The sequence below is a fragment of the Ambystoma mexicanum genome, chromosome 5q (genome assembly GCF_040938575.1).
Source record: "Ambystoma mexicanum isolate Mex_15411 chromosome 5q, UKY_AmexF1_1, whole genome shotgun sequence".
Taxonomy (NCBI): domain Eukaryota; kingdom Metazoa; phylum Chordata; class Amphibia; order Caudata; family Ambystomatidae; genus Ambystoma; species Ambystoma mexicanum.
The window spans coordinates 338866412-338893921 of record NC_090933.1 but is presented as its reverse complement, the minus strand read 5'-3'; the positions used below and the strand labels follow the sequence as shown (position 1 = coordinate 338893921).

The 27510-nt window shown below is 45.3% G+C and overlaps 1 protein-coding gene across 11 annotated transcripts in view; it reads left to right on the top strand.

Moving 5' to 3' along the window:
• The window catches only part of RNMT (RNA guanine-7 methyltransferase), a 480952-nt gene that overhangs the window by 261802 nt on the left and 191640 nt on the right, over positions 1 to 27510 (top strand). For all 11 annotated transcript variants that reach the window (XM_069620807.1, XM_069620798.1, XM_069620799.1 and 8 more), the window contains one exon: positions 24770 to 24951. In XM_069620807.1, coding sequence (XP_069476908.1) covers positions 24770 to 24951 — 182 coding nt within the window. The remainder of the gene's footprint in view (positions 1 to 24769; positions 24952 to 27510) is intronic.

Here is a 27510-nt window from a genome sequence, read left to right as displayed (position 1 = left end):
CAAACCAGGTTTGGTCTCTTTGTTCATTTCGCCTTTGCTGGGGTTTCTGAGAGAAACCTACCTCTGGCTCCAGAGTGTCAGGGGCAAGCAAGAAGTGAGGGAGGCGCCTGAAACTCCCTGCCTGTGCTTAGTCTCCTAGGAGTCCAAAATGCACTCTGTGGTGATTGGCTGGCTGACTGTCCGGCAAGGACAGCCACCCTGCTGCGTGAGTGAAATCTAGGCTGGAATGAATGGGAGAGAACTGAATAAAAGGCAAGTCTTTTGGCTTGGAAGGCAGTCGACCACTGGACGAAGGAACCAAAGAGCTTGAAGAAGATACCTGCTGCAACTCCTGGACCATTGGTTTGCCCGGTGAAGCCCTGTGTAGTGACTACTTACCAAGATTGCATCGACAGAGAAGCCCCTGCAAGGACGGCTTCTCCCTTTGAGTTGGTGGGACCAATCAACTCCAAAGTAAGCCACCTGGATACCATTCTCAGAGCTGGTGAGGTTTAACCAGGGGGAAGGACACAAGCTTGTGTGCTTGACTACAGCTACTCGAACCAAAGATCTTCCATTTGCCAGCTTGTTTGACCAGTCCCTGTGCTCTTCCAGCTAGTCTTCGGTTCTCTTGTTCCAGAGGTCAACTCTGCCTTCCAAGCCAAGGGACTCGCCTTTTAAAAAATGTTCTCCCTTTCATTCCATCCTAGTTGACACTCACCCAGCATGGTGGCTGTCCTTGCTGGACAGTCAGCCAGTCATGCCAGAGTGCATTTGCGTCTCCTAGGAGACTAAGCACAGGGAGTTTCAGGCGTCTCCCTCACTTCCTGCCCACCCCAGACACTCGGGGCGCCAGAGGCATGCTTCAGTCCTGAAGCCCGCCAAAGGCGTATGAACAAAGGGACCAAACCTGGTTTGGCGATCGGAGACCAACTCTAGAAGGACCTTTCCAAAAAGAAATGGCGAAAAAATACCAGGACCTGTTTGAACAAAGCAGGCTGAGACTCCATCTTGAAAAACATGGTGATTTTTAGCTACCGGTGTTTGTGGTCAGGAAAAATCATGGTAGGTCGTTGTTAAACCACTGCCACCAGCCATTTCGATAGGAAATGGTAGCATTTGACTGCTACATGAGTTTCTAGACACAGGGGATACTAGGTACCCCCCTCCAGCACTCTATTAGTAGATGGTGTGTGCTGGCTCTAGGAATTCAAAGACTAGTAAAGTCAATTTAACTTCTTTCTCTGGCAAACAGTAGTTTATCCCAGAGAAGGTGTTTACACCTTGGGACAGCCAAAAAGGCTTCACTGTCACTGCCCTGAGGGTGCTGTGTGGCACACATGAACAGATGACATAATCAAAGAACATAAGAGTAAAACACACATCAAAATACATGAGTGGGGTAAAAAAGGCTCCCTCTCTCCAGGTAAAAAAATCAAGTCCTCAAAATCCAGCAAATTTTCTGGGGGATCTCGAAGGTGAAGGGAATTAGCACATTTATGAGAATTCTCCCTAACAAGGGATAACTTAATCACCTGTGAATTGGGTTCCCCTCTTTCCAAAAGTAATGCTGTTGGTTTTCACTTTATTATTCCTGTTAGGATAATTGTATGAGTGTCCCCAATTAGGTCTTGCTTTCCCTGGCTTGCTGTTAGCCTCTCCAGAATAAGTCTGACTAGGTCTTACTTACCTTTTAGGTTGCTGGTAGCTCCTTGCAAAAGTATATACGTTTTACTTACCTTGAGTATCAATGTGTTATCCTAAAATAAGTTTATTGCTTCCCTTAGTCTGTGAACGGAAAAGGAACTGTAATTGAATATTATGAAGCCGAACTCCCCTAGAATAACTGTTAACCTGAATCATAGTTATAGGTTTTTCTGTTCCTAGAATAAGTGTTCCACTATTCAGAAACGTATACTGTCCAGTTGACTTACTATGTGATTTTATTTTTATTTTTTTTGCTGACCCTCACGGTATAACTGTTTAGGTCTACTACCCTGCATTACTGTAACGATCGGTGGCGACTTCCCTAGAACTGTTAGGTGTTCCAAATAAGGTTACATGCTTTGCTCTGTGCACCTTCAAGCATATTGTTGTTTTTATAATCGTGGTTATATATAAGTATATAGTAATTATTCCCCCCAAGATTTATCTGAGCCACTTGTGTTTAAACCATTAATTTTTACAATAGTGTGTGTTTCTTTGGACCATTTATTTGTTACAATTTCTTTGTACTGATTCTATGGCCCGCTCTCCCTCCTAAAATGTTTTACTAAGCCCTTCATTGGACTTGAGAAAAACCGTCTTAACCATAACCAACCAGCACAGATGAGCAGGATGACCTTACATATATTTTGGATCAAGGTCCCCAAAGAGATCCATTTTTGACTTTAACAGTGCCTTACAAAAAAGGGTCTCATCTAATTGGTAAACACTAGAGGCTGCAGTAAATAAAATATTTGCAAAAAATATAGGCCATGCAGCAGTGATCCAGAATATTTAACTTGGCAGCCAACACCAGAGTCTGGTGGTTCAGGCTGCTACAATCTACCAGCCAATCCGCGTATCCTTTTATCCCTCCAGATAGGGGTGATTAGAGGGTGCATGACTGGGAAAGAACAATATTTACTGCTGGAAGTATGGCTTTAAAAATAAACTAACACAACCTGTGCCTTGTCAAAGTTTACGTTTTTCGTGTGGGACTGCGTAGCTATGGTAGCTGACTACATTCCAGAAGAAGAAAGACTGCTTCCTGGCTATCAAGGATGATCAGGAGGCATTGTGTGAATGCCTCCAGTCTGGTCTGGATACTGCAGATGGCATTAGCAGATCCATGGCAATTAGCACCATGTTGTGCAGATTTGCGTGGTTGAAGTCTGTATTTGCACCGCATGTGCAGTCTTGGCTCCTCAATATGCCCTTTGATGGCTTTGGGCTGTTTGACACCAATGCTGATGAATGTTGGAAAAGCTGCAGACATCAAAAGCGGCAGCTAAATCTTAGTGGCGCCATTAGACAACTTCAACCCTCATACCCCGGTTCATCATCTTGGAGGGGGTAAGTAATTTCGATTCTACTCTACAGTTGGAAGAGGACAAGCCAGTCATTGAAGCCAGAGGATTCCCTCGTGGTGGACGAGGAAGAGGTGCCAATTCAGTCCAAGCAGCGGCAGTTTTACCTTCAGCTGCTGCTACTTTAGCTGCCTCAAAACCACTCTGAGACCTTAACCCATAAGACCCCTGTCGGAGGCAGACTTCTCAGCATCTGAAAGAAGGGCAGGGCATTACTCCAGATGCACTGGAAACAGTAGCCCAAGGTTACTCTGCCTTCCTTTAATAAAAAGACCGCCGGGTCACCCACCGGGTAACAGCTTTCAAAATTCCAGATACACTTTAAGGAGAATTCTCAGAAATGTGCTAATTCCTCTCTACCTTGGAGACCCACAGCAAGTTTGCTGGACTCCAACTTTCGCATTTTAATGTGATTTGATTTTTTTATTTTTTTTTATTTCCCTTTATTGGTTTTAATACAGAAAACGAACCAACACATCCCAAACACTTTCTCTTCTGGTTGTGGAGTCTGACAAACTCCATAGGCATCATCTTTTACATTGTCACCCAGCACCTTCAGTGTAGTGGCACAGGGAATTCTTTCAGATTTCCCAAAGGTTTAAAAACCTTCTCTAGGATAAACTACAGTTTCCAAGTGCAGTGAAGTGAAATCTAACTTTCTAGACTCGGCACCCACCATTTTACACTAGGGTGCTGGAGGGGTTACTTCGTATTCCATTTGTCTAGTTTCTCATGTAACATTGTTATGTTACCCTTTCTTCGATGAATGGCTGGCAGTGGTTTACTTTCAACTACCATGGGATGCTTTTACCGCGGGCTGCTTTCACAGCTGCAGTGAAGCACCCAAGGGTGCCATTTGTGTCCAAATGGCCCCGGTCTTCTTTTTTCACCATTTCTTTGTGGAAAGGTCCTTCTTGAGACTTACTATGCGTGCCAAACCAGGTTTGGTACCTTTGTTTTTGCCTTTGGCGGGATTCACGAGTGAAGCCCGCCTCTGGCTCCAGGGTGTCTGGCGGGGTCCGGAAGCGAGGGAGGTGTCCCAAACTCCCTGTGCTTAATATCCTAGGTGACAGGAATGCACTCTTAGGTGATTGGCAGGATGACTGATAGCTAGGTTGGAATGAATGGGAGAAACCTGCAGAAAAGGCAAGACTTTTTGGCTTGGAAGGCAGAGTCGACCACTGTACGAAGGACTCCGAAGAAGAACTTGGAAGAGATGCCTGCTGCAACTCCTGGACCGTTGGTTTGCCCGGTGAAGCCCTGCTGCTGTGCTGAAGCTCCAAATTCCTATCCAGACAAACACGCAAGGACGACTTCTCCAGTTGGTGGGACCAATCAACTCCAAAGTAAGCCACCTGGACATCCTCTCAAAGCTGGTTGAATTTCCACTTCAGTAACTGCTGGAACTTTAATAGCTGGGGAGAGGAACACCAGATTATGTGCGTTGCTTTTAAGCAGGCCAAGAGCTCGAGGAAGATCCTCCCGACTCCCAGGGAGCAAGACTGACCGAGCCTGAGCCACCTCAACCGAGTGCAAGACCCCAGATGCAAGGTGAGCCCATCTCGACAACTAGGAACCGCGATGTTGCTATTTGCGGTAGACGCGAGGAGCTGAAACACCAAAGTGCCACTTGTTTGAAGGTTGCCGGTTGCGAGCAGTGACGTCCCTTTGCTTTGCAGGAGTCCCCAGAAGTCCTCCCTCTTGTCCCCACGACCGATTCCCAGGAACACCAGGATCTGCAGAGCTGCACAGGAACAGAAGCCATATGCTGCACTTTTCTTCAGCCTAAAGGTACTGTACAGTCTAAGAGAATTTACCTCTTGCTGTGTAAACTCGCTTGTCCTCGTTGGAGACTTGTATTGGATACAGCTGTAGAGTTGCGAACATCTTCTTTGCCTCACAAGCCTAATCAGCTTGTTGCCCTACTTTGATTTCTTCTTATTCTACATGGTGTTTACTATAACCATGTATTATATTTGTGCTGTAATGTATCATGCTTTATTTTACACCTATATTGTAATTAAATGTTAAAGGTATTTGTACCGCGCACAGTCACCAACGGAGTTGGTCCCCAGGCGCTTTGGCGGATCTGCAAACGAGAAGGTGGGATCGGTTAGTAGGTGAAGCCGGAGTAGGATAGTGAGGAGTGGTCTGTTGGCAGCTTCAACTCGGTATATACCGGGTGCTGAGCTTTGGTGCGAGTATCGGATCAATGTCAGTCCTTGTGTGCTGTCGGTGTTGCTTATGTGTTGCAGCAGTGTTGTGAAGTGCGTGCGGGTTGTTGTGCGAGAGATGGTTGTGTGAGATGTCTGCAGAAATGCAGGGTGGGCGAAGGTTACGCCTGGCAGGGTTTTGGATTGTGTGAGGTGCTCCCTGTGATGTTCCAACGCGCTCTGTAAGTATTCTAATTGCTCCTCGCCGTTCTATTCTAGCGATCTCTGTAGGGTTTCTAATGCTGATGGATTGATTAATGTGGGTTGGGTGTCTATTCTCCTCCTTGGGTGCTGGGATGGTGTAGTGGACTCATCTCACAACTTTCTATCTAAATGCGTCTGCTGGCGGTTTGGCTATGGTACGTCCGGGAGGGAGTGGATGAGTCATTTGAGGGCATTCGCCTCGGTCGGAGTATGTGATCAGTCTTTGTTGACCTTTTGTGGCCATTTCCCATGATATCTTATGGTCTGTCATGGGGTCCGTTCTTTGTGTTCAGTGCTTGTCCATTTTGGGAATGACCGAGGTTGGTGTTTTCATTGTTTAATGGGGTGAGCATTCTAGTGCGTCGCTGTTGTGGTTACGCTGTGAAGAGCCATGATTTGAGGAGTTTCCTGAATGCTAGGTGGTTTGTTGTGTTCCGTATATTCTTAGGTAGGTCATTCCAGATTTTCGGTGCCTGGTGAGAGAAAGGGGATCCTCCAAGTTTTCTTCTGTTATAGGTTTTTGGTTCCAGGCGGATGTTGGTGCTTGATCTCAGTGTTCTTGTCAGTTGATGTAGGCGTAGTTTATCGATTAGGAATTCTGCGCCTTGTTTGTGTATTGCTCTGTGGGTGATACACATGGACTTGAACTTTATTTGCTGTTTTAATGGTAGCCAGTATAGTATTTTTAACGCGGGCGTGATGTGTTTTCTTCTGGGTAGCTTGAGGAGTCTGGCTGCTGCATTTTGTATGCGTTGTAGTTTTTTTAGAAGACGTTCGGCCATGCCCAGGTATGGGCTATTGTCGTCTACTCTGGACATGATCGGAGCGATGATGGAAAGTGTTTGGTTGGCGAACGACGGGAACGGTAGGATCCTTTTTTGCTGCTCGCAGGAGGAAGAAACATTTCTTTAGTAGAGCGTTTACTTGTGGCTCTAGAGTGAGGTTGTTATCCATCAGGACCCCTAGGTTTTTTACAGTTTATGATGGTGCTGGTGTGGTGCCGAGCTCTCTTGGCCATGGTATGTAGCTGATGTCTCCTCCCCTTTTTTGAAACTATCATATCTGTTTTGCCTGGGTTGATTTTGAGGTGGTCGAGTTTCATCCAGTTGAATATATCACAAAGGCAATTCTCTAGTGTAGTGTTTTCCTGTCGGGTGTCTTGTATGTTGAAGATTATTTGAGTATCGTCAGCGTAGTTGTAGCATGTGAGGCCATTTTTTTGATGAGTTTGATTAATGGGTACATGTAGATGTGGAATAGAAGTGGGGAGATGGATGATCCTTGTGGTACTCCGCACGTGGAGTCTCTAGGTTTGGACTTAAAAGGTTTCATCCATCTGTTTCAGTTCTGTTTGTTAGGAAGGATTTGCTCCAAAGTAGGGTGGTGTCTGTTATCCCCATTCCTTCCAATCTCATTAAGAGGATGTTGTGGTTGACGGTGTCAAGCTGCGGACAGATCAAGGAGAATCGGGGCGGTACTGTTGTCCGAGTCTGCGTTCGTTTTTAGGTCGTCCCATATTGAGGAGAGCTGATTCTGTTCCTCTAATTGGTCTGAAACCAACTTGTGCCTGGTCTAGTAGGCAGTGCTCTTCTATGAATTCTTGGGTTGTTTTGTAGACGTACGTTTCTAGCAGTTTGGCTATGTAGGGTATGTTGGACATGGGTCTGTAGTTGGATAAGTCCTCTACGTTTCCTGCTGTGTCTTTGAATACCGGCTTGATATAAGCTGATTTGAAGGCCTGTGGTACTTTACCTGTTGGAATTGGGAGGTTCCGGAGATTCCTGTGGTATTCCATGGGGGTTCCTTGTTTGAGAATTGTTTTGTATGTCCGTGGGGGCAAGGGTCTTCAGAAGAGCCTGATTTGTTGCTTTGGTTTACCAGTTTGACGAAGTCTCCATGATATTTCTGGGAAGCTTTGTAGCTTGTTTGGATGTTCGGTGTCGGTGGGGTTTGAGGTGTGATCGCTTGGCCTGTTTTGTAGTGTGTTGGATGGAGGTTATTTTGTTTGTCTCCTAGGTCATTGCAAAGTTTCATTGAAGGAATTGGCTTGTTGTTGCAGCCCGGTGGGTTTATTAGTTTATGATTTTGAAGGTTTTTTTTTGGGCGTTTGGTGCTCTGAAGATTCGGTTGTCGTAAACTTTCCTCTTCGCTTTTTGTATTTCCTTTTTTATGAGCGGATCTGTTGAAGGAATTTCAGTTTCTTTGCAGTGGTGGTGTTGGTCCTCCATTCAGATTCTAGTTTTCGTTTTTTTCTTTTCATGGCGCTAAGTAGTGGGGTGAACCATTCTGCTGTTTTCTTACATGATGGGTCAAGGGTTTTTCTTTGACTATGTCGTCTAGAGTTGTTGCGATCCAGGTATGGAGTAGGGCAACTTTTTTTTTTTCTAGGTGAGCTTCTTCCATGGTTGTTGCTTGTGGTTTGCTCAGTTCCAGGAGCTCGGTTAGGTTGGAGTTTTTTATGGTTCTTCAATTTCTTTTCATTATGATCAGTGGTTTTTCTTGTTGCTCTTTTGTTGGCGCGACCGTTGTGATTATGAATGGAATGATGAGGTGGTCGCTCCAGAGTATTTGAATCGGGGGTGCCATGGGGATGAGATCCTTGTTGGCGAAGATTGCGTCAAGTGTGTGCCCTGCTGAGTGTGTTGCTCCTTTGACTAGTTGTTGTAGGTTCATGGCTGCTAGTTGGGCGGTTAAGGATTTTTGTGGTTGTGGTTTCTTCATCGAACCAGATGTTGAAATCTCCGAGGATGATCAGATTATACTTGATGGCCAGGATGGTGATTGCTTCCATGAAGGCGTCTATGAAATTTGCATCGTAGGTTGGTGGTCTGTATATCCGTATGAATTTCAGGTTAGTTTTGGGGTTTACTGATAGCCGTAGTATTAAGGATTCACATTTATCGATGTTTAGTGGATCTTCCATTTTGATGGCCAGTTGTTCCTTGTGGATGATTGCTAGTGCCCACAAACCCCCCTCCCCCTTTTGGATTTACTGTTTGCTTGGATGCATTTGAAGTCTGCAGGCAGTTGTTGAGGGTGATCTTGTAGTTGTCGTCAAGCCATGTTTCGGTTACAAATAGGATGTCTATGCCTCCTTCTGGTAGGTCGTATATTTCAGTTGATTGTTTGGACATTGACCTTGCGTTTATTGAGTTACAGTGGATTCTCTGGGTGTGACTTTGTTTTGTTGTTCAGGTTTGTAGTAGTCCGGTGGTGGTGGTTCCGCATTGATGTTGGTAGGATGAAGAATGGCGACAGCTGCTTCTTCATTGAAGCGGTCCAATAGGTTCATAACAGGGCTGATCAGTCGTGGTGTTTCTGCTGTGATGCTGCTCGGTTGAAGATAAACGATGGCTTATTCTTCATCGAATCTGATAGTTAGGTCGGAGGTAGCATTTTTGGTTGTCGGGTCTTCGTATTGTGTGGGATGGTGTGGAAATGGATGGTGCCCCTTTGTTCTTGTGATGTAAGCGGTAATGGGGTTGGAGCCATCCCACTCTTGAGTGCTCCCGTCATTTTTCCAGGTGTTTCGGGAAATTCTTTGTATGTCTTGGTTTCCGTGTTGAGATTTCGGTGTTCCGTGGTTGTCGTGAGGTATAGGGATTTTTCTCTTACAAACTTTGTTCCGGTTATGACTGCTTTAGGCGCGTTTCCTTCCAATGAGGCTACTTCTTCTGGGTTCCGTCAGTGTTGTGTGTTCACGTCCCTTGTTGCACGATCTTGCTCTTTCTCGCCGTCCTTTTCTGGGTTGGGCCAATTTTCAGTTTAAGGTGCAGACTTAGTAGGGCAGTTGGTCCTCTATGCTGTGTTGTGCAGGCGCGGTAATCTTGGTTTTTCCTTTTCTGGATGCGCTAGGGTGCTCTCCGGCTCAGTCTGTCCTTTCTGTCGGTGGGTAGGGTGGGTTTCCTGAGGGTGCACTGTCAGGGAGGGTTATGGGTGTTAGATGGTCTGGTGAAATGGGACTCAATTAAGGTAGGTGGTGATGAGTTTCCGGGATTAATAGAGTACTGAACTAAGCACAGTTAGATTAGGGGCCCTGTATATTGGGATAAAGGCTTACGCCTAAGAAGGCGACAGAGTTCTGGACCTAATACAGCTAGATTTGAGGGTCAGCCGAAACAGTGGAGCACAATACCAAGCACAGCTAGACCTGAGGGTCCCGCACCATGGGAGAGGCCCACGTCTAGGAGAGCAACATGGTATGAGACTAAACTATATTTGAGGGTCAGTTCAGGCAGTACTGTATGATACCAAACACAGCTAGATCTGAGGGTCTTCTACAGCACCCAGATACCTACGGGTGGGGTGCGCTTAACAAATAAACAAACACTTTGAAAACATTGTGCAAGACTTACTTACCTGCAAGAAGTGCTTTGGTACACCTTGACTTTTGCTTATTTTACATTGGCTCCACTGGCTCCTTGAAAGACTCTTCTCTCCTCTGCTTATGTGGTTTTGCCTTCCTTCTACGAAAGAGTTAATTGACTTTGCATTGTTTTTTTTTTTTTTAAAGTACTTCCCTGGTTGTGAATAATTCTGTGAACACTTGTCGTATTCGGAAACATTTTCTTTGACACTCCTCTCAATATTCTAAATGCAACAGTGATATAATGTCTCCAGCACCCTAACTATTGAAGTCACCTGAGGGTCTAGGTAGTGTCCGTGGGTCATCTCAAATGGGTATTTGCTGATTTAGAAAACAAAGTGTGAATTTTCTGAAGTGTATTTGTGTTTTGCTTTATATTGCTCCCTTCTGAAGGCTTATTCAAACTGACTGTTAAATTCATAATTGTTTAATCAAGAAATCTTGTGTGTAAGTTTATTTGGATACTTGTCACTGTGACTGTGTAACTCCCCTACAGCTCGCATTGACCCCTCAAACCTGGCTACTCGACCGCACTACCAACCTGTGTAGTACAGACCTATACCAAAGGTTGGGTTCCAAGAGTTCAGGGTCGTTGTAGAGCACCCAAAGAGTACTGCATACAATCTTCCCTAAAAGGCTCCTTGTGCATGATACGTGGACCCTACTAGCGTAAGGTTCTATAGAACTGGTACATGTGACAGAGACGGGTTGGTACTCCCCGTATTTTCTGATTCCCAAAAAGGACGAATGATTTGGGAACCATCTTGGACTTAAGGAACTTGAGCAAGTTCCTCAGGAAGGACAAGTTCAAGATAGTTACCCTTTCTCAGATCCTTCAGGGCCTCCAACTCAAACTGGATGGCGTCACTGGACCTTTAGGATGCTTACTTTCATGTGCCTATCCATCATAAGCAGAGAAGGCATTTGAGGTTTGCGGTTGGCTTTTCTCATGATCAGTTTAGATTTCTGCCATTCGGGCTGACGTGTGCTCCTAGAATGTTCACAAAGTTAATGTCGGTGGTGGCAACGCCTCTCGGGAGAAGGGGATTCATGTCTACCCCTACCTGGACAATTAGCTGATCAGAGCATGTTCACTTGAATAAGCCCAGGAACAGCTCAGCGTAACCTTCCACGCTCGCCACAGACTGGGCTTCTTACAAGAAGTCCAACATGATACCATCTCAAAGGCTCTGATTTATTGTGGCAGTCCTGGATGCTTCTTCAAGAAAAGCCTCGTCACCCGAGGTGAGGGCTTAACACATTCTGCAGATGGTCACCAAATTCCAGAGTGTCCAGTGTCTTCCGCCCTTCAATTTGTTTTTTTTTAGGTTGCTCGGTCTTGCGGCATCCTGCATTTTCCTGGTGCCAGAGGCTCGCCTGAGAATGAGCCCTCCAATGGGCGGTACCGTAGATGGAGCAGCCAGGCTTATCTTAGGCTGGACAGAGGGCTGTAGAATCAGTACAAATAAAATTGTAATACTATTTATGTAAAAATAAAGTATTTATTTAAATACAAGCAGGCCCAGAAAAATCTATGGGCAATTAATTACTATCACACATTATATGTAATCAGTTATAAAACTACAACACTATGCTTGAAGTTACAGACCAAAGCATAACCCTTATTTGAAACAGCTAACAGTAGTTCTAGGGAAGTCAAACCAGTTCATACACATTTAGTATAGGTCGCACCTATTCTTGGGGCGTAAAAAACCAATGGTTACTTTCACAATTGCATTCAGTAATGCAAGGGCAGTAGACCCTAGCAGTTGTACAGTGAAGCTCCGTAACAAATCACGTAAACCGTCAACTGGATAGTATACGTTTTGTGAATAGTCGAACACTTATTCCAGGTACAGTAAAAACCTATAATTACTTTTGTTAGACTAGGTGAGTAAAACTTAAGGATGTAATATTCAATTACAGGTGCTTTTGAGATCAGTGAAAAACAAATTAAACAGTAACTCTAACTTATTTTTGGGATGGCATACAGCTTACTCAAGGTAAGTTAAACACATATATACTTTTTAAATCTCACAATGGAGTCCAGGTTAGATTTTTCCCAGCTATACAAGTAACTTGTGTATGACTTATATGGGACAGTTGGAACCACAAACTCTTATGTCTACAACAGTAAAGTGAAAGCAAAACCCAATGTTACACTTTACTGAATGACTCAAAGCTATTCTAGGTAGGCAACAACCTAGACAATATTGTGTGCGGTACCCTTTGGGAGACTACAGCAACCTTGACCACCTGGCAATAGGAACCCAACCTTTGGTATAAGTCTGTATTGCACAAGTTGGTAGTGTAGCTTTTTTGGAAAAGTGTGTATGCAGTACCCTTTGGGACCACTACACACAACTAGGACTACAGGTGTAAGCAAAACCAACCTTTGGTATACGTCTGTACTACACAGTTTTGTGGTAGCGTTGCTGAGCAGCCAGGCTGATCTCAAGAGGGGAATGTGAGCTGTAAGGATATTACACAGAGGTCTATAATTACAAGTATTCAAATAGACTTGCACTCAAGGTTTCTTGGTAAAACACTTCCTAATTTATTATACAGTTAGTTATGAGGCATTTACCAGAAGGATGCAATCTATATCACACAAATATACTTCAGTACTTCACACATCAGGTTCTGAGGCATGTAAACTACTTTTAAGGGGGAGCAAAAAGGCATTCAGAGCGTTTGAAGTAGGAGCAAAAAGGCATAGGTTAGTAAAAGGAAGGTTACTCTTGAACAGTGCAAATAGTTTTGAGTTCACCAGAGGAGCCAATTCAATGCAGTAGGTTAGGCCAACGTCCATGGGCTAATGTCTTGTATGGGATCAGCAGTTCTGGTACTTAAACAGTAAAGTCTTTGCCAAAGTTCCCAAGTAGTTTGTAAAAGAAAGATTCATATGTTGGGTCACAAGGTGACTAGGCCTGCAAGTTGGCAAAGTTTGAAGCACTTTCGCAGTAAGAGGTAAGTTCTCTGTCGGGTTTTCATAGTACCTTACAACGAAGAAAGATGCAGCTGAAGACATCTGTTACCATCAGTTCCTGCAGATCTCGCTGTTCCTGAGCCTCAGTCGTGGGGACAAGAGGGAGGATGTCGGGGCTCCTGCACTGGGACTGGTTAGAAATCTGGCAACGGCAAATCTTCAAGTCCGGTAGCTGTAGACAATCTCACAAACTGGTGTCCTTCTCCCTGGTTATTCGATTTCCTGCAGCACTCTGAGGAGAATACAAGCAGCTCCGAGAATGGTATCCAGGTGGCTTAGTGTCGAGTTGAGTGGTCCCTAATTACGGAAGAAAACCAGAGGATACAATTTTGGAGACAGAAGGAATCAAGAAATTTAATTGAACCTGATCCATTATTTAAATATCAAATTTTAATCGAGAATTAATCATAGCACTCAATAATTTTACATCGCAGGAAAGGAATTAAGAACACATAATTTCACATAGTCCATCTCATTCGTACACAGGCATCCAATAACATTCATACATCCATCCATCACAATAATACATGTAAGGTAAAACTTTATCCTAAGAAAGTCATAACAATTGATTTACTTATTGTCTTCATAAAAAAGAGAGAAAGAGATATATAATAGATATGAAAAGCCACAACAACAGATAGTTCAAGTGGTCATCAGTTTAGGATGGGTCACATCGATGTCCAAAGTTGACCTCATCAGTGGTCCCACCAACTCAAAGTGAGAAGTTGTCCTTGAAGGGCTACTCTGTCAAAATGAACTTGGCGATTGGGACCTGCAGCAGGGCTTCACCGGGCAAACCAACGGTCCAGGAGTTGCAGCCGCTGTCCTCTTCCTGCTAGTCTTCGGTTCTTTTGTTCCAGTGCTTGACTCTGCCTTCCATGCCAAGAGACTCTCCTTTTATCCAGTTTGCTCCCATTCATTCCAGCCTAGCTGCCACTCGCCCAGCAGGGTGGCTGTCCTTGCCGGACAGTCAGCCAGTCAAGCACGCCAGAGTGTATTTGGGTCTCCTAGAAGACTAAGCACAGGGAGTTTCGGGCACCTCCCTCACTTCCTGCCCACCCCAAACACTTGGACGCCAGAGGCGGGCTTCAGTCCTGAAGCCCGCCAAAGGCGTAGCAACAAAGGGACCAAACATGGTTTGACTCGCAGAGACAAGCTCTAGAAGGACCTTGCCAAAAACTAATTGTAAAAACAGGTCCTGGTCTTCTATTTTTGCCGAGTGGGCTCAGGCGCCATCTTGAAAAATATGGCTCCTGCGATTTAACGCTACTGTTGTTGGCGGTTGGGAAAAATCATGGTAGTTCGTTGTAAAACCACTGCCAACAGCCATTTCGATAGGAAAGGGTAGCATTTGACTGCTACATGAGTTTCTAGACACGGGGGGGGGGGGGGGGGAATACTAGGTAACCCCTGCAGCACTGTATTGTAAGATGGCGTGTGCTGGGTCTAGGAATTTCAAAAGACTAGTAAAGTCAATTTCACTTTACTTTCTCTGGAAACATTTGTTTATCGCAGAGAAGGTATTTAAACCCTGGGACAACCTAAAAGGCTTCCCTGTGTCACTGCGCTGAGGGTGCTGTGTGACACAAATGAAAAGATGCCTATGCAGTTATCTAAAACTCCACAATCAAAGAACACAATTCTCCCTAACGCGGCTGAGCAGCCAGGCCTATCAAGAGGGGTCAATGTGTGCAGCACAGTGGTTACACAGGGATTCACAGTGGCAAGTATTCAAATAAACTTGCACTCAAGGTTTCTTGATTAAACAATTACCTAATTTAAGTTGGTTATATAAGCCTTCTTCAGAAGGGATCAAAATATGTAACGCTTCAAAACACTGTTTCTCTAAATTAGATGATACCCATTGGGGATGGCACACACACTTCCTACACCCGCAGGTGACTTAAATAGCTAGGCCACCGTTGACACTGATTTATCACTGGTACATTTAGAGTAATATTGAGTTTGGCGCAAAGGTTAGATAAGGGAATAAAACAAAGGTTAACAAATTAATAAAATTGTTAAGTACTTTTTCAACCCTCCAATGCAAAGCAAATTAACCCTTTCCTGGGGGGAAAGGTAAAAACTCAGAGGAAAGAGTCTCTCAGGGAGCCAGAACAGCTAATGTTAGTTGAGCAAAGTCTAGGGGAGCTGCAGATCTTCTTTGCAGATAAGTCTTGCACAGAACAGTTTGTAGAAATAAAATCACTTGAAGGGCCACAAGCTGGGAGGCTTGTGAGGGGCACAGTTGCAAGCAACTCTGCAAGGTTAAAGAAGACAAGTCTGAACTGAGAACAAGTAAGGCTACACCACAAGAGGCAAGTTCTCTTAACTTTACAGTACCTTTGGTTAGAAGAAATGGTTCCAGATGGCTTCTGTTCCTGTAAAGCTCTGCAGATCCTGGTGTTCCTGTGCCTTAGTCGTGGGGACAAGAGGAGAACGTCTGGGACTCCTGCACTGCAATGGGAAGGTCAGCGGCAGCAATGGGCAAACTTAAATTCTGCGGCACTTTGCGGTTTCAGCTCCACGCGTCTGACAGCAAATAGCAACAGTGCGGTTCTGGGATACCACTTCAGACTTTCCTTGCATCTGGGGTCCAGCATTCCGTTGAGGTGGCTCAGGCTTGGCCGCCCTGCTTCAGGGAAGTCTGGAGGATCTTCCTTGCACTCGGGTCTGGCTTAAAAGCGATCCACTCAATTTGGTGTTCCTCTCCCTGACACTCTGGTTCCAGCAGCAGTGGAAGTACAGCCAGCTCCAAGAGGATATCCAAATGTCCTTATCTAGTCGCAACAAATTCAGAGCTTCAGCACAGCAGCAGGGCTTCACCGGACAAACCAACAGTCCAGGAGTTGCAGCAGGCATCTCTTCCAAGTTCTTTGGATTCCTTTGGCCAGTGGTCGACTCTGCCTTCCAAGCCAAAAAGCCTCGCCTCTTGTTAGGCAAGATTGTGTGCAGTACCCTTTGGCTGCACTACAATAACCTTAACCTCCTGACAAAAGGGACCCAACCTTTGGTATAAGTCTGAACTACACAGATTGGTAGTGTGGTCGAGCAGCCAGGCTTATCTCATTAGGGGTCAATGTGAGCAGTAATGTTGTGATAGTTACAGTAGCAGTTATTCCGATAAACACTCTAGGTTTCGTGATAAAACAGTTTATTTCAGTCAGTTGTGAAGCCTTCTTCAGAAGTGAGCAATATATGTAACAATTAAAATACACTTCAAAACACGTTCTCTAAATTAGTTGGTACCCATTGGAGATGGCACACAGACACTTCGTACACCCACAGGTGACTTAAATAGCTAAGACACTGGACATTGATCACGAGTACATTTAGAGCAATACAGAGTTTGGTGCAAAAGATGGACTAGAAGAATGAAACGAAGGTTAACAAATAATTCACAAACAGGTAAGTACTTTTGAAAACCTTCCAATGGCAACTGAGTTTTGACCTTTCTTGGGGAAAGGGTCAAAGCACAAAGTCGGAGGTAAAGAAGTCTCTCAGGGAGCCAGGACAGCAATGTTAATTGCACAATGTCAAGGTGAGCTGAAGATCTTTGCAGGTAGGTAAATTCTTGCACAGTGTTTTTAGAAATGTTTGTAGAAAAATTGAACACTTGAAGGGCCACAAGCTGGGAGGCTTGTGAGGGGCAAAGTTTCAGCAACTCTGCAAGGTAACCAAGACCGGTCTCAACTGAGAGCAAGTAAGGCTACACAACAAGAGTTCTTGGACGTTACAATACCTCTGGTTAGAAGAAATGGATCAGCTGACTTCTGTTCCTGAACAACTCTGCAGATCCTTTTCTTGAGCCACAGTCATGAGGACAAGAGTGGGGACATCTGGGACTCCTGCTCTGCAATGGGAAGGTCGGCACCAGCAATGGGCAGTTCTTCAGTGTTTCAGCTCCTTGTTTCTGACAGCAAACAGCTACACTGCGGTTCTCAGATACCACTTCAGACTGTCCTTGCTTCTAGGGTCCAGCACTCTGAGGTGGCTCAGGCTTGGTCAGTCCTGCATCGAGGAAGTACGGAGGATCTTCTGAGCGTTCGGGTCCGACTTAAAAGCAACACACCATCTGGTGTTTCTCTCCCTGGCTCTTCAGTTCCAGCAGCAGTGGAAATGCAACCAGCTTCGAGAGGATGTCCAGGCGGGCTTACTTTGGAGTTGATTGATCCCACAAACTCAAAGGGATAAGTTGTCCTTGCACGGCTTCTCTAGTTGCAGCGAATTCGGAGCTTCGGAACAGCAGCAGGGCTTCATCAGGCAAACCAATGGTCCAGGAGTTGTAGCAGGCGTCTTTTCCAAGTTCTTAGGATTCCTTCGTCCAGTGGTCGACACTCTGCCTTCCAATCCAAAAAGCCTTGCCTTTTATGCAGGTTCCCCCATTTATTTCAGCCTAGCTGTCAAACGCACAGCAGGTTGGCTGTCCTGCAAGGACTGCCAGCCAGCCAATCATCTTTGAGTGCATTCCTGTATCCAAGTGGATTAAGCACAGGGTGTTTCGGGCACCTCCCTCCATTCCTAACCCTGCCAGATATGCTGGAGCCAGAGGCGGGCTTCACTCCTGAATCCTGCCAAAGGCAAAACGAACAAGGGGACCAAACCCGGTTTGGTGCGCAGAGTAAATCTCAAGGACCTTTCCAACAAGAAATGGCGAAAAAAGACTGGGGCCATTTTGACAAAATGGGCACCCATGGGTCTTACTGCAGCTGCAATTGCAGCACGCGTTAGAAACTCAATGGTAGTAAAAAATAAACCACTGACACCAGCCATTGATTGTAGAAAGGGTGACATCAAATAGTTACATGAGAAACTATACAAGGGATACTAAGTAACCCCTCCAGCACTCTATGGTAAGATATTGTGCGGGTATTGCGGCCCCGCAAGTTCATAGAAACACGTGGGATGGCTCAAAATGCATGTCTTTTGTCTCGTGGGTCTCACCAGGCTCAGGTCAGGGTCTTCGTTTTTGGAATCCCCCAGGTCGATTGGAAGGAAGGGCTACAGCAGGCTCCGGTTACACATCCGGCTCTCCGGTCACTGGAAATCGTTTCAGCCATTTTTCCTTAATCATCCTCTTTGGTTTCAGTTTCAGTGGTCGACTTGTCTTCAGCTTCCAGGTTCACAGTATTTAACAGGAACTACAGCACAACTTCTGCTTGATCTCCCTGCATTTTACAACAAGGCGTGGTCTGGTTGTCCAATCAGGTCAGCAAGCCCCCTACTAGGATTTGTCCCCATTCAGGCAAGGAGGAAGACAAAGGGCTGTGGATTTTTGGACTCCTACCTTGCTTCCTGCCTTCAGACAGACTGGAGCATGAGCGGGGAGTTCAGGGGACTCCCGCCAAAGATAAAAAATCGCACAAAGGAATTTCCGCCCTGGATGTTGGGGGGAAGGAACAAGAAACACTATAATGGCAAAAAGACTGGGTCCATTTTGGGAAAATGAGCACCCTTACGTGCCCTTACTGCAGCTGTGAACACAGCCTGCTGTAAAGGTGCACCAAATAAATATAAGGTATCACTGCCACCAGCCATTGAAGGTAAGATTGTCCCTGTAACAGAATTGTTAGTTTTAATCTGAAAGGGGATACGTTGTATCTCCCCAGTACTCCACATGTGGTGAGATGTGCCGGTTTCACAAAATAAAATGTAAATGGAATTCAAAGATCCTTTCTACCCTTGCGAACTGTAGTGCTCTGGTTTAGCCAGAGAAAATGTAAAAGGGGAGCACCTAGGGCAACCGAGCAACAACAGGCACTTATTGCCAAAAAGTTGATAGAGGATGACTTTAAAAAGACACTATGGAGAGTCAAAACTATGACACCCATAAAGAGTAAAAGATTCTGAGTGTGGAAAAAGGTTCCCACTCTGAGGTCTAAAAGCAAAAAGTTCTCGGGTGGAACCAGGTCAGGAAGATTTTTTCATTTTATTTGAAAATCTTACCCAACAGCTTGCAAGGACATCTTTCTGAAGGGAGAATCTTTTTGGCAGCCATGGCCGGAGATAACCGTAGTGACGGACGCCTCACGGGGTGGGGAGCCCACGCCAACGATCCATCAGCGGTCATTGGTCTCTCCAAACATATCAACCTTTTGGAGCTAAGGGCAATCAGACTAGTGCTCAAGGCCTTCCTGCCCTTAGTACAGGGAAAAAAAAATGTCCTGATAATGGACAACAGTGGCAATGTACTACCTCAACAAGAAAGGAGGCGTAGGGTTACTACCACTGTGCAGAGGCACAATGCAGCTCTGATTCTGGGCAATTCGAAAAGGAATCTCCCTGTTGGCAGCTCACCTAACTGAGCACGGCGGTGGACGCTCTGAGCATTCAGAGCAGACTCCCACGGGTGTGAACTAGCTCAGGAAATCCTTCAAGAGATTTTCACCCTTTGGGGAACCCCGCAAGTGGATCTGTTTGCAACCAGTGTAAACCGGAAGTAAGAACAGTACTGCTCCAGGGAATTTCCCCCAAGAGTTGCTCTAGGGGACACGTTCGTAGTGGACTGGGAGTTTCCACTGTTGTGCGGATTTCTTCCAGTACCCGTCATTCCTCACTTGATCAGGAGATTGAGAAAGTTCGGTAAAGCCATGATCCAAATTGCTCCAGATTGGGCCAGGACGACTTGGTACCCGGATGTTCTGGAGATGTCATCTGCCCTCCGATGCATCTTCTACAAAGAGAGGACCTTCGGTGACGAGAAGAGGGTCAGGTTCTCCATCCAGAGGTCAAGACACTCAACCTTCATGCATGGTTTCTGAGAGGTTGAGATAAAAGAATTGGGGACCACCCCGGATGACGTAATGGAGATGTTGCTTTCGGCCAGAAGGCCAGCAACAAAATCTTTGTACAGGCATAAGAATGTGGATCCTTTTCTTTGTGATGCACCTATGGTGCTTGCTTTTTTTAAATTGCATCTGGCGAATCTGGGGCTCGAGATTGGAACAATTAAAGGTTACCTGGCAGCGCTGTCTATTTTCAAGCGGTCTTCCGAGGAGAATTCATATTTTAAAATCCCACTGATTGTTCAATTCCTAAAGGGTCTTAACGTATTGACACCAGTTCCTTTCCAAGTCCCTAATATGGGATCTTAACCTGGTGTTAAAATGTCTAACATGCATCCCTTTTGAGACCATTCATGCCCATAAAGACTTAACTTTTTAAACTTATTTACTAATAACCGTAACATCACCCCACAGGGTGAGCGAGTAGCAGGCAATTTCCTGTAAACCCCCACATACTGTTTTCTATAGACAAGGTGGTTCTCAGGGCAAAACCTTCTTTTCTACCTAAGGTAGTCTCCGACTTTCTTCTACCCACCTCCTCCTAGAAAGGACGAAAGATTACATAGGCTGGACCCAAAAAGGGCTCTTGGCTTTTATATATCAAGAATGGCTAAAATTCATCAATTGCCAATTATTCATTGACTATACAGGCCATAAATTGGGTTGAACTCGGACAAAACACTATATCCAGATGGATCCTCCTGGCTATTGGCGAATGTTACAGGTTAGTGGGCAAAGACCCGCTAGAAGGCTTGATGGTGCATGGCAACCTCTGCTGCTCTTCATTCAGACCGGTGTTCCAGTTAAAGAAATGTGTGCAGCAGCCACTTGGTTGTCTGTTTACACTTTTGTGTAACATTACTGCCTGGAATAATCTTCCGGTCAAGGACAATTTGGAAAAGCAGTCCTTCAGTCAGTCATGATAACCGTTAAGACAAAATATCTCATACTCCCACCCAGGACTCCAGATAAGGTGCGTACAAGGCCTTTTTACACACCTAAATTTTGGAAATGGGACAGCTTTATTTTCCTGGGTACATTTACACAAGTTTAGAGCAGAGGGCATTGCAAAGGTCAGGTTACTAGACACAAACCAGAACGCTTCTTTTGAATTATATTGAATTATATCTATATGGATGTAATCGCAAGCCATGCCATGGACAAAAGCCTCTGAAACAATGTATTTCTCTGAACCCTTTAAAAAAAAAGAAACTGCACACTGATCAAAGGAATGGTTATTTCCGTTCAGCATCTGCTGTGTTGCTGCTCATGGAGCAAATAGCACTGCATGTTTATTTTCCTAGCATTTTAGGATTGTTTAATGAAGAAGATGGAAAACTAAATTGCAATTTAGAATACACATTTTGTAACACATTATGCTTCTTTTCTAATGAAAGCAAACCAGTATTTCACAATTGTATTTTTCAGAGTTCCTGTGCTGTGCGCATAATCACTCGGGGGCAGATCATTTTTACACTTTTAATTTACACTCCACTTATAAAAAGTGTGTAAAATGATGACTATGCACGGTCTAGTTTACATCATACAACCTTGCAGTCAATGGGGTACATTAATATAAATGGTAAGTGGCAGCAGATTCTTTGCTCAAGGGTGAGTGATTGTCATTACACCAGTGTTCTAGCCTCATCTTCAAGACTACAATTAAAACATCCAAAACCTGACTCTCCAGGAGGTGCAAGTGCTGTTCAAAAACAAACAAATGAAAGTCACATTTGTAATTGAAATAGAAACTCAGCAAAACCTGTCCCTGTGATAATCCAGGTAGGTATTTTACTTTATTTAGCACTTCATACAGGTTTCGTCCAACATCTAGGAACTGATTATACCTCAGTCGATACTCTGTTAACTGACCTCTGAAGGATGTTTGCCAATAAGATAGCTCAGCCGGTTGAGCACTCATTGCTGCATGCTGTACATTGAATCCCAGCAAGGCCAACTCAGCCTTTCCTCTTTTCGAGTTCGATAAGAGTACCGACTTTGGTTTGGTGATTTTGATAAATATGTTCTATGTACAGTGCTTTGTGTTAGGCAGAATTATATGCACTACCCTTTGGGAATACCACACACAATTAAGACTACAAGTGACAGTACAAATTCACCTTTGGTACAAGCCTGTACTGCACAGTAAAAGTGGTAGCGATGGTTGAACAGCCAGACTTATCTCAAGAGGAAGTGAGCAGTATCAATAGTTGCACAAAGGACAGCAATTACTATGATTCAAACAAGCACTGATTCAAGCTTTCTGAGTAAAAGAATATACATTTATTTACACATTAGTTGTATAACATCTTACTAAAGTAAGGTAGTTGCAAAAATCACTCAATACACCACACCACTCCCAATAGATTCTGGACAAGTTAAACTCAAAAATTAAGTGTGAGCAAAATGGCACTCCAACAATTCAAAAGGGAGGGAAAGACAGTTAGATATACATTGAGCAGCACCAACAGGTAAGTAAGCAGGGCAATCTAGAAAGAGGAACTACAGTGATGGAATCAAAAAAGGCTTAGGGCCAAAGTCAATAGGACCAGTCTTCTGCTCGATCACACAGTTCAGGGTAGTTAGCGGTTAAGTCTTTGCCAAGAGTGCCGGACGAAGTTGGTCGGCAGAAAAGTTAGTTTAAAGAGTAGAGAGGGACAAGCCCTCGGATTGGTTTAAGGTTTCACACATCTTCGCCGCGGCTGAACGAAACGAACAACCGGATTTGCACAGTACCTTTTAAATGGAGAAGCTGTACCTGAGGTGGACGTTCCCGTTAGTTCCTGCAGGCTCACGGTTCCTGAAGTGACTGTCAGACTGACCTGAAGTAGGAAGACTGAAGGGTCCTGCGCTGCCCAGGGAAGAAACGAGCAGCAGAGCAAAGCAACAAATAAAAGGTGCACTCCTTAAAACCCAAGCAGGGTCTGACCTTCCTGGCTATCCGGCCCACTGTAGCTCTGTACAGCGAATTCTACCAGAGGGAAGTCCTGGCTTGCAGTTTGGGCGAACTGGTTGGTCCCTCCAGCTCCGTGGAAGAAGTTTCCTGGAGGATCTTCTGTCGTTGGAGTCTGAAGATTCGGACCTGCAGAAGAGCTTCACTGGGCGGTTGTCATTGTAAGGGTCCTCTTCCGTCAGCTCCTCGTCGGTTCTTTCATTCCAGTGGCAACTCTGCCTTTCCAGACCCAGAGACCTGCTTTTTATGCAGTTTTCCCCCATTCACCCAGCCTGGCTTTCAATTGCACAGCAGAGTGGCTGTCCTGGCGGGACAGTCACCTAGCCAATCAAACAGGAGTGCGACCTGGGTTACCAAGGGAACCTATGGCAGGGGTCCTAAAACCCCTCCCTCACATCCTACCTACCCAGACTTTCAGGCGCCTAAGGAGGGCTTCTGCGGAGAAGCCCACGAAAAGATGGTGAACAAAGGCACCAAACCTGGTTTGGCGCGCAGAGTGAAACAGACATTTTCAAAAAGAAATAACGAATAAACCCAGCTGGAACCGTATAAAAACGTATGTGGTCTAGCGGTTTTAAGTTCGAGGCTACCAAGATAGCCTAAAACAATACCAAGGTTATTTAAGATAATCGCAGTAGGAAAAATAGGGTAGTTACCACTGCTACCAGCCAAGTCTTGATGAAAAGGGGGCGAAACTATGCCCCAAGAGAAACACACAAAAAGGGATAAGTATTAACCTTTTCCAGTACTCTATGTAAGATAGTTTGTACTGGGTCTGTGTATTTCTAAGAGACTAATGGCAACTTTACTTGTTCTGGGAGACAGTCAGTCCCAGAAAATGGAGTCTGAGTTGGGGAGTCTAAAAGACATCCCTGTGTCACTGCACTGAAGGTGCTGTGTAACACACAGTAAAAAGATGCCTATGGAGTAGGTGAGGCTCCAGTCTATGAACACAAAAATGTTGAACACACACAGCAAACCACATGTAAGAGTGGGGGAAAAAAAGGCTCACACTCTTGCCAGGTGGAAAAAAAAATCCTAGAAATCCAGCAACGCTTCTGAGGGACTCGGTAGGAAAGGGAAATTAGCCATTCTGGAGAATTCTCCCTAACACTTTGTCAAAAGCGCTATATGAATAAACATTTGACCATGAGATTAGATATAGAATTTAGCATGGTGTTCTTGCCTCCCAGCACTGTTGTATCATAACATTGGCATACCATTAGGTAGTAATATCTCCAGGAAATGAGGACTTTCATTAAACACCAAAAGACAATTCTGCTATCGAACCTCAAAACATAGTGCAATTCATGTTTGCTTTACTATGTAATTGGTTACGTTTTTGTGTTCAACATTTAAATATATACAGGCGAGATCAAATGGCCAGACCTTGGAGAAATAATGAAAGGTGTATACTGTCACAATGCAGAAATCTGCTGCATAGTAAGGATTTCCATAGTTTCTTTACGCGTCTGCAGGATATCGCATACATTTTACTGTCATGCAAAGGAGAAAAGTCATTTTTTCTCTTAAAACCACATTTACTCTGAAAGTTGAAAAATAGGGAGTAAAATACTCCCACCTCAAAATCTTAACTGGAGCACTGCTCCCACCACCAAATTATTACTGCTTTGGGAGTCTATGATAAGATGAATACGTAGGAGGATACAATCCATTCAAACAGGTTACTTCTGGTAACCGTCTTTCGATTGGATGTTCCTCCCACGGATTCCTCATCGCCCCTCCGAGCCTACCCCGCTGTAGAATGTACGTGTCTTTACACGTTACGCTTTCTTGGAGCCTACGGTCTATGGCACGCCTGGTAATTCCTCTACAGGAGGGGAAAAACAGAACTGAAGCCAACGGGCGCTGCATGCGCTATTTATCCTGATGACGTATACAGTCGAACGGAGGCCCTCGAGGGACATCGACTCAGTGAGACGGCACACAGCGCCCTCAGTCGATAAAAAAATCAGAAGCGGCTAAAGCTGGAATTATAATTATCATAAGATGACGAATATGTGGGAGCAACATCCATTCGAAAGAACGTTACCAGGGGTAAGCAACTTATTCTTCTGTGCTCTGAATTAACTGCTTGGTGTTGATGCATGTTACAAATAAATACAAATCTGAATTAAACAAATGTACAGACCATCTATGTTTACCTCCACCCTGGTGCCCGACTCACTTTCAGCGGAATCTCTTTCAGGAGCTCCTGGCTGACAAATACAGCAATCGGGAAATGCGCTTCGACATCTGCAGTTGTCAGTTTGTGTATCACTATTCGTTTGAGACGTGCGAGCAGGCTGACCTGATGCTCCGCAATGCCTGTGAAAATCTCTGCCCAGGAGGGTATTTCATTGGCACCACTCCAGATAGCTTTGAGATTGTGTAAGTGTGCTCCATTTTTTCACTTTAATGTTTGCCTCTGAGTACACCATGTAGCTTCAAGCAGTGTCTGTCCGATGATAATTATGCACATTTGTTTGTTCGAGATTTTTTTTATAGCTAAAGATCAGTGCATTTCAGCTCTAGTTAATTCACCCATGTGATAAGTCAAGTTGAAAGCATGTGGGAAATTGCAGTGCAAACACAGAACTTGCGGCGGCTTGTATCTTTTTTAAATATCATATTTAAGCATATAGTAGTAAACATATCTGTTAAAGGTGTTTGCAGCAATAGACACATTTTTCTTCATAACCTGACGTGGTTGTCGTGTAAGAATGCCCAGACAGGAGGAATGTAATATCTGGCATTAGCCACAATGATCAATTACGAAGTTGAAAGGGAGTGGGGGGGGGGGGGGGGGGGGAGAGAATGGAAGAGTTGAAAAGTGTTAGGAAACATTTTGTTTGCGCCTTTAGCTCTGTAGATTCCTATGCGACCCCCAACCTTTTTGCTTATTTTTTTAACACTATCCTGACTTTTGGTGGTCAGTAAAACATTCTGCCTTACTTCCCTTGCTTGTTTTTCTCATTCTTATGGGGAAACTGACCTGTCCCTAAGATTGCCAGCACTAAGAGACACTTCATCACTTTTGGTATTGTGCAATTTTGCACACATCACAGGAGTGCATTTAGGATACTTTATCCTTGTAATGGCTTTTTGGTTACTTTGACGAGGAAAGCTGGTGGCTGCTGTGGGTGTTTAGTTCTGTTTTGCAGGCTCTTTTATTTGCCGCAAATGGCTACGGGGGGTAGGGGGGAGGGGGACTCGTTTACAAAAGTAATGTTTGAGGCACCACTTGGGAAAGCCCACTTTGGGTGAGCTTTATTAAACTATTTAGCTTTTGCGTGGGCCACTCAAGGGTTTGGTAGAATGGTGAGTGTTGGGGAGAAGTTTCATTTCTGTGCTAATTTCCTTCGACCTTGGAGATCCCCAGCTCTTTTGCTGGACTTGGGACTTGTTTTCTTCCTCCTGAGTGGGACTTTTTCTTTACTCTTGTGAATTTTTCCTGACTAGGATTTTTGTTTCACTGTTTTATGGGGTCTGAAACTCGATAGGCATTTGCTTTTTGCATGATGACGCACAGCAATTTAGGTGCAGTGCCACTAAGAAGTCTATTGGACTTCGCTGAAAGTTTTATTACATTTTCTTGGGTGAACTACCATTAGCAAGAATAGTAAGGTGATCCCTGTCGTCTTCAGCATGGGGTCTGGCATGGATTCACATGCTCATGAATATTCCCTGTCAGGCTGGGAATCCTCGGTAAAGAGAAAATTAGTTTGTTTCACTTCTGAACTGTCACTTTTAATAACCAATCACTGGTCTCTGGGGTCATACTGCCCCCAGCCAATGACTGCCCTCTACCTTAGCCCCTCCTCTTGCAGCCATCTTCAGATTTGTACCGCACGTTCAAGTGTTGGGAGTCCTCGTGCTTAGCTCTCGAGCTGTCACTGTTTTGCGATATTTTTATTTATTTTCCTAGGAGTTCTACTCTATTTTTCCAGGGACCTGTGTTCGGATTCTTCAGCGCCCCTCAAGGGGATTATAATTTTTTTTCCTTCTTTCCCCCCCGAACCCCCCACCCACCCCTTCCCCCCCCCCCCCCCCCCCCCCCCCCCTCCGAGTTCTTGGAGGATTCCAGAAGCTTCTTAAAGGCCAACCCCGCATGGAGATGGCAGAGATGGACGATCCAGGATGCGGCCTACGGAACATCTACTTGGACGATGGGCACTCCGTGTGCCTCTGCCTGCATTCAAACCAAATGGACATGGAAGACTGTGCGTTTTGCCAGGATGTGGTACCCTGCACCATGAAGGACCGGCACAGGCGACTCACTGAGTGGCTTCAGGCCAAGGCCCATGCTGCGGGTGGGGTCTCAGTAGCATGCCTCCCCCAGCCACAAGAAGTCTGAGCGGTCTTCTAAGACCTTTTGAGGGCACCCCGGCGACGGGGGCCCAACATAAGGCCAGGCACTGTGGGCACCTGGAGCGCAGTTACGACAGGCGGCCAGGGTGGGCAGAGCGACTCGGGCACCCTCGACAACGAGCCAACTCCCCGGTTCGACAAAGAGGAAGTCGGATCACCCGGGTAAGCTTCTGGAGAAGCCCCGAACTGAGGACAAGGGTGAGTGGGGCGCTGACAACCCCCCCCCCCCGGCCCCCCAAGGTGAAGGCCCCTAGCTCGACCAAGGTCGTGCAGGCCCAGATTCACCCGGCGAAACCTTGTGGTGGCGTCCCTGCCGAAGGCCGCTGATGCGGGTTCGCAGGGTACGGTCCCCAAGACTAGAGTTTCCCTGCCTGCCAGTAGGGAATCGTTTCAGCCCATAGAGAAGGTGATGACCATCTCCCCGAAACCGTCTCACTTGGTCGAGAAGGGGGGGGGCACAGTAGCCCTGCAGGGCACTGACCTCTGAAATTCATTGAGGCCAAGGCCTACGGGAGGAATCACAATGAGCGAGACGTTGCGAGTAGTGACGAACGACTAGGAAGAGCAGGCCATAGAGGA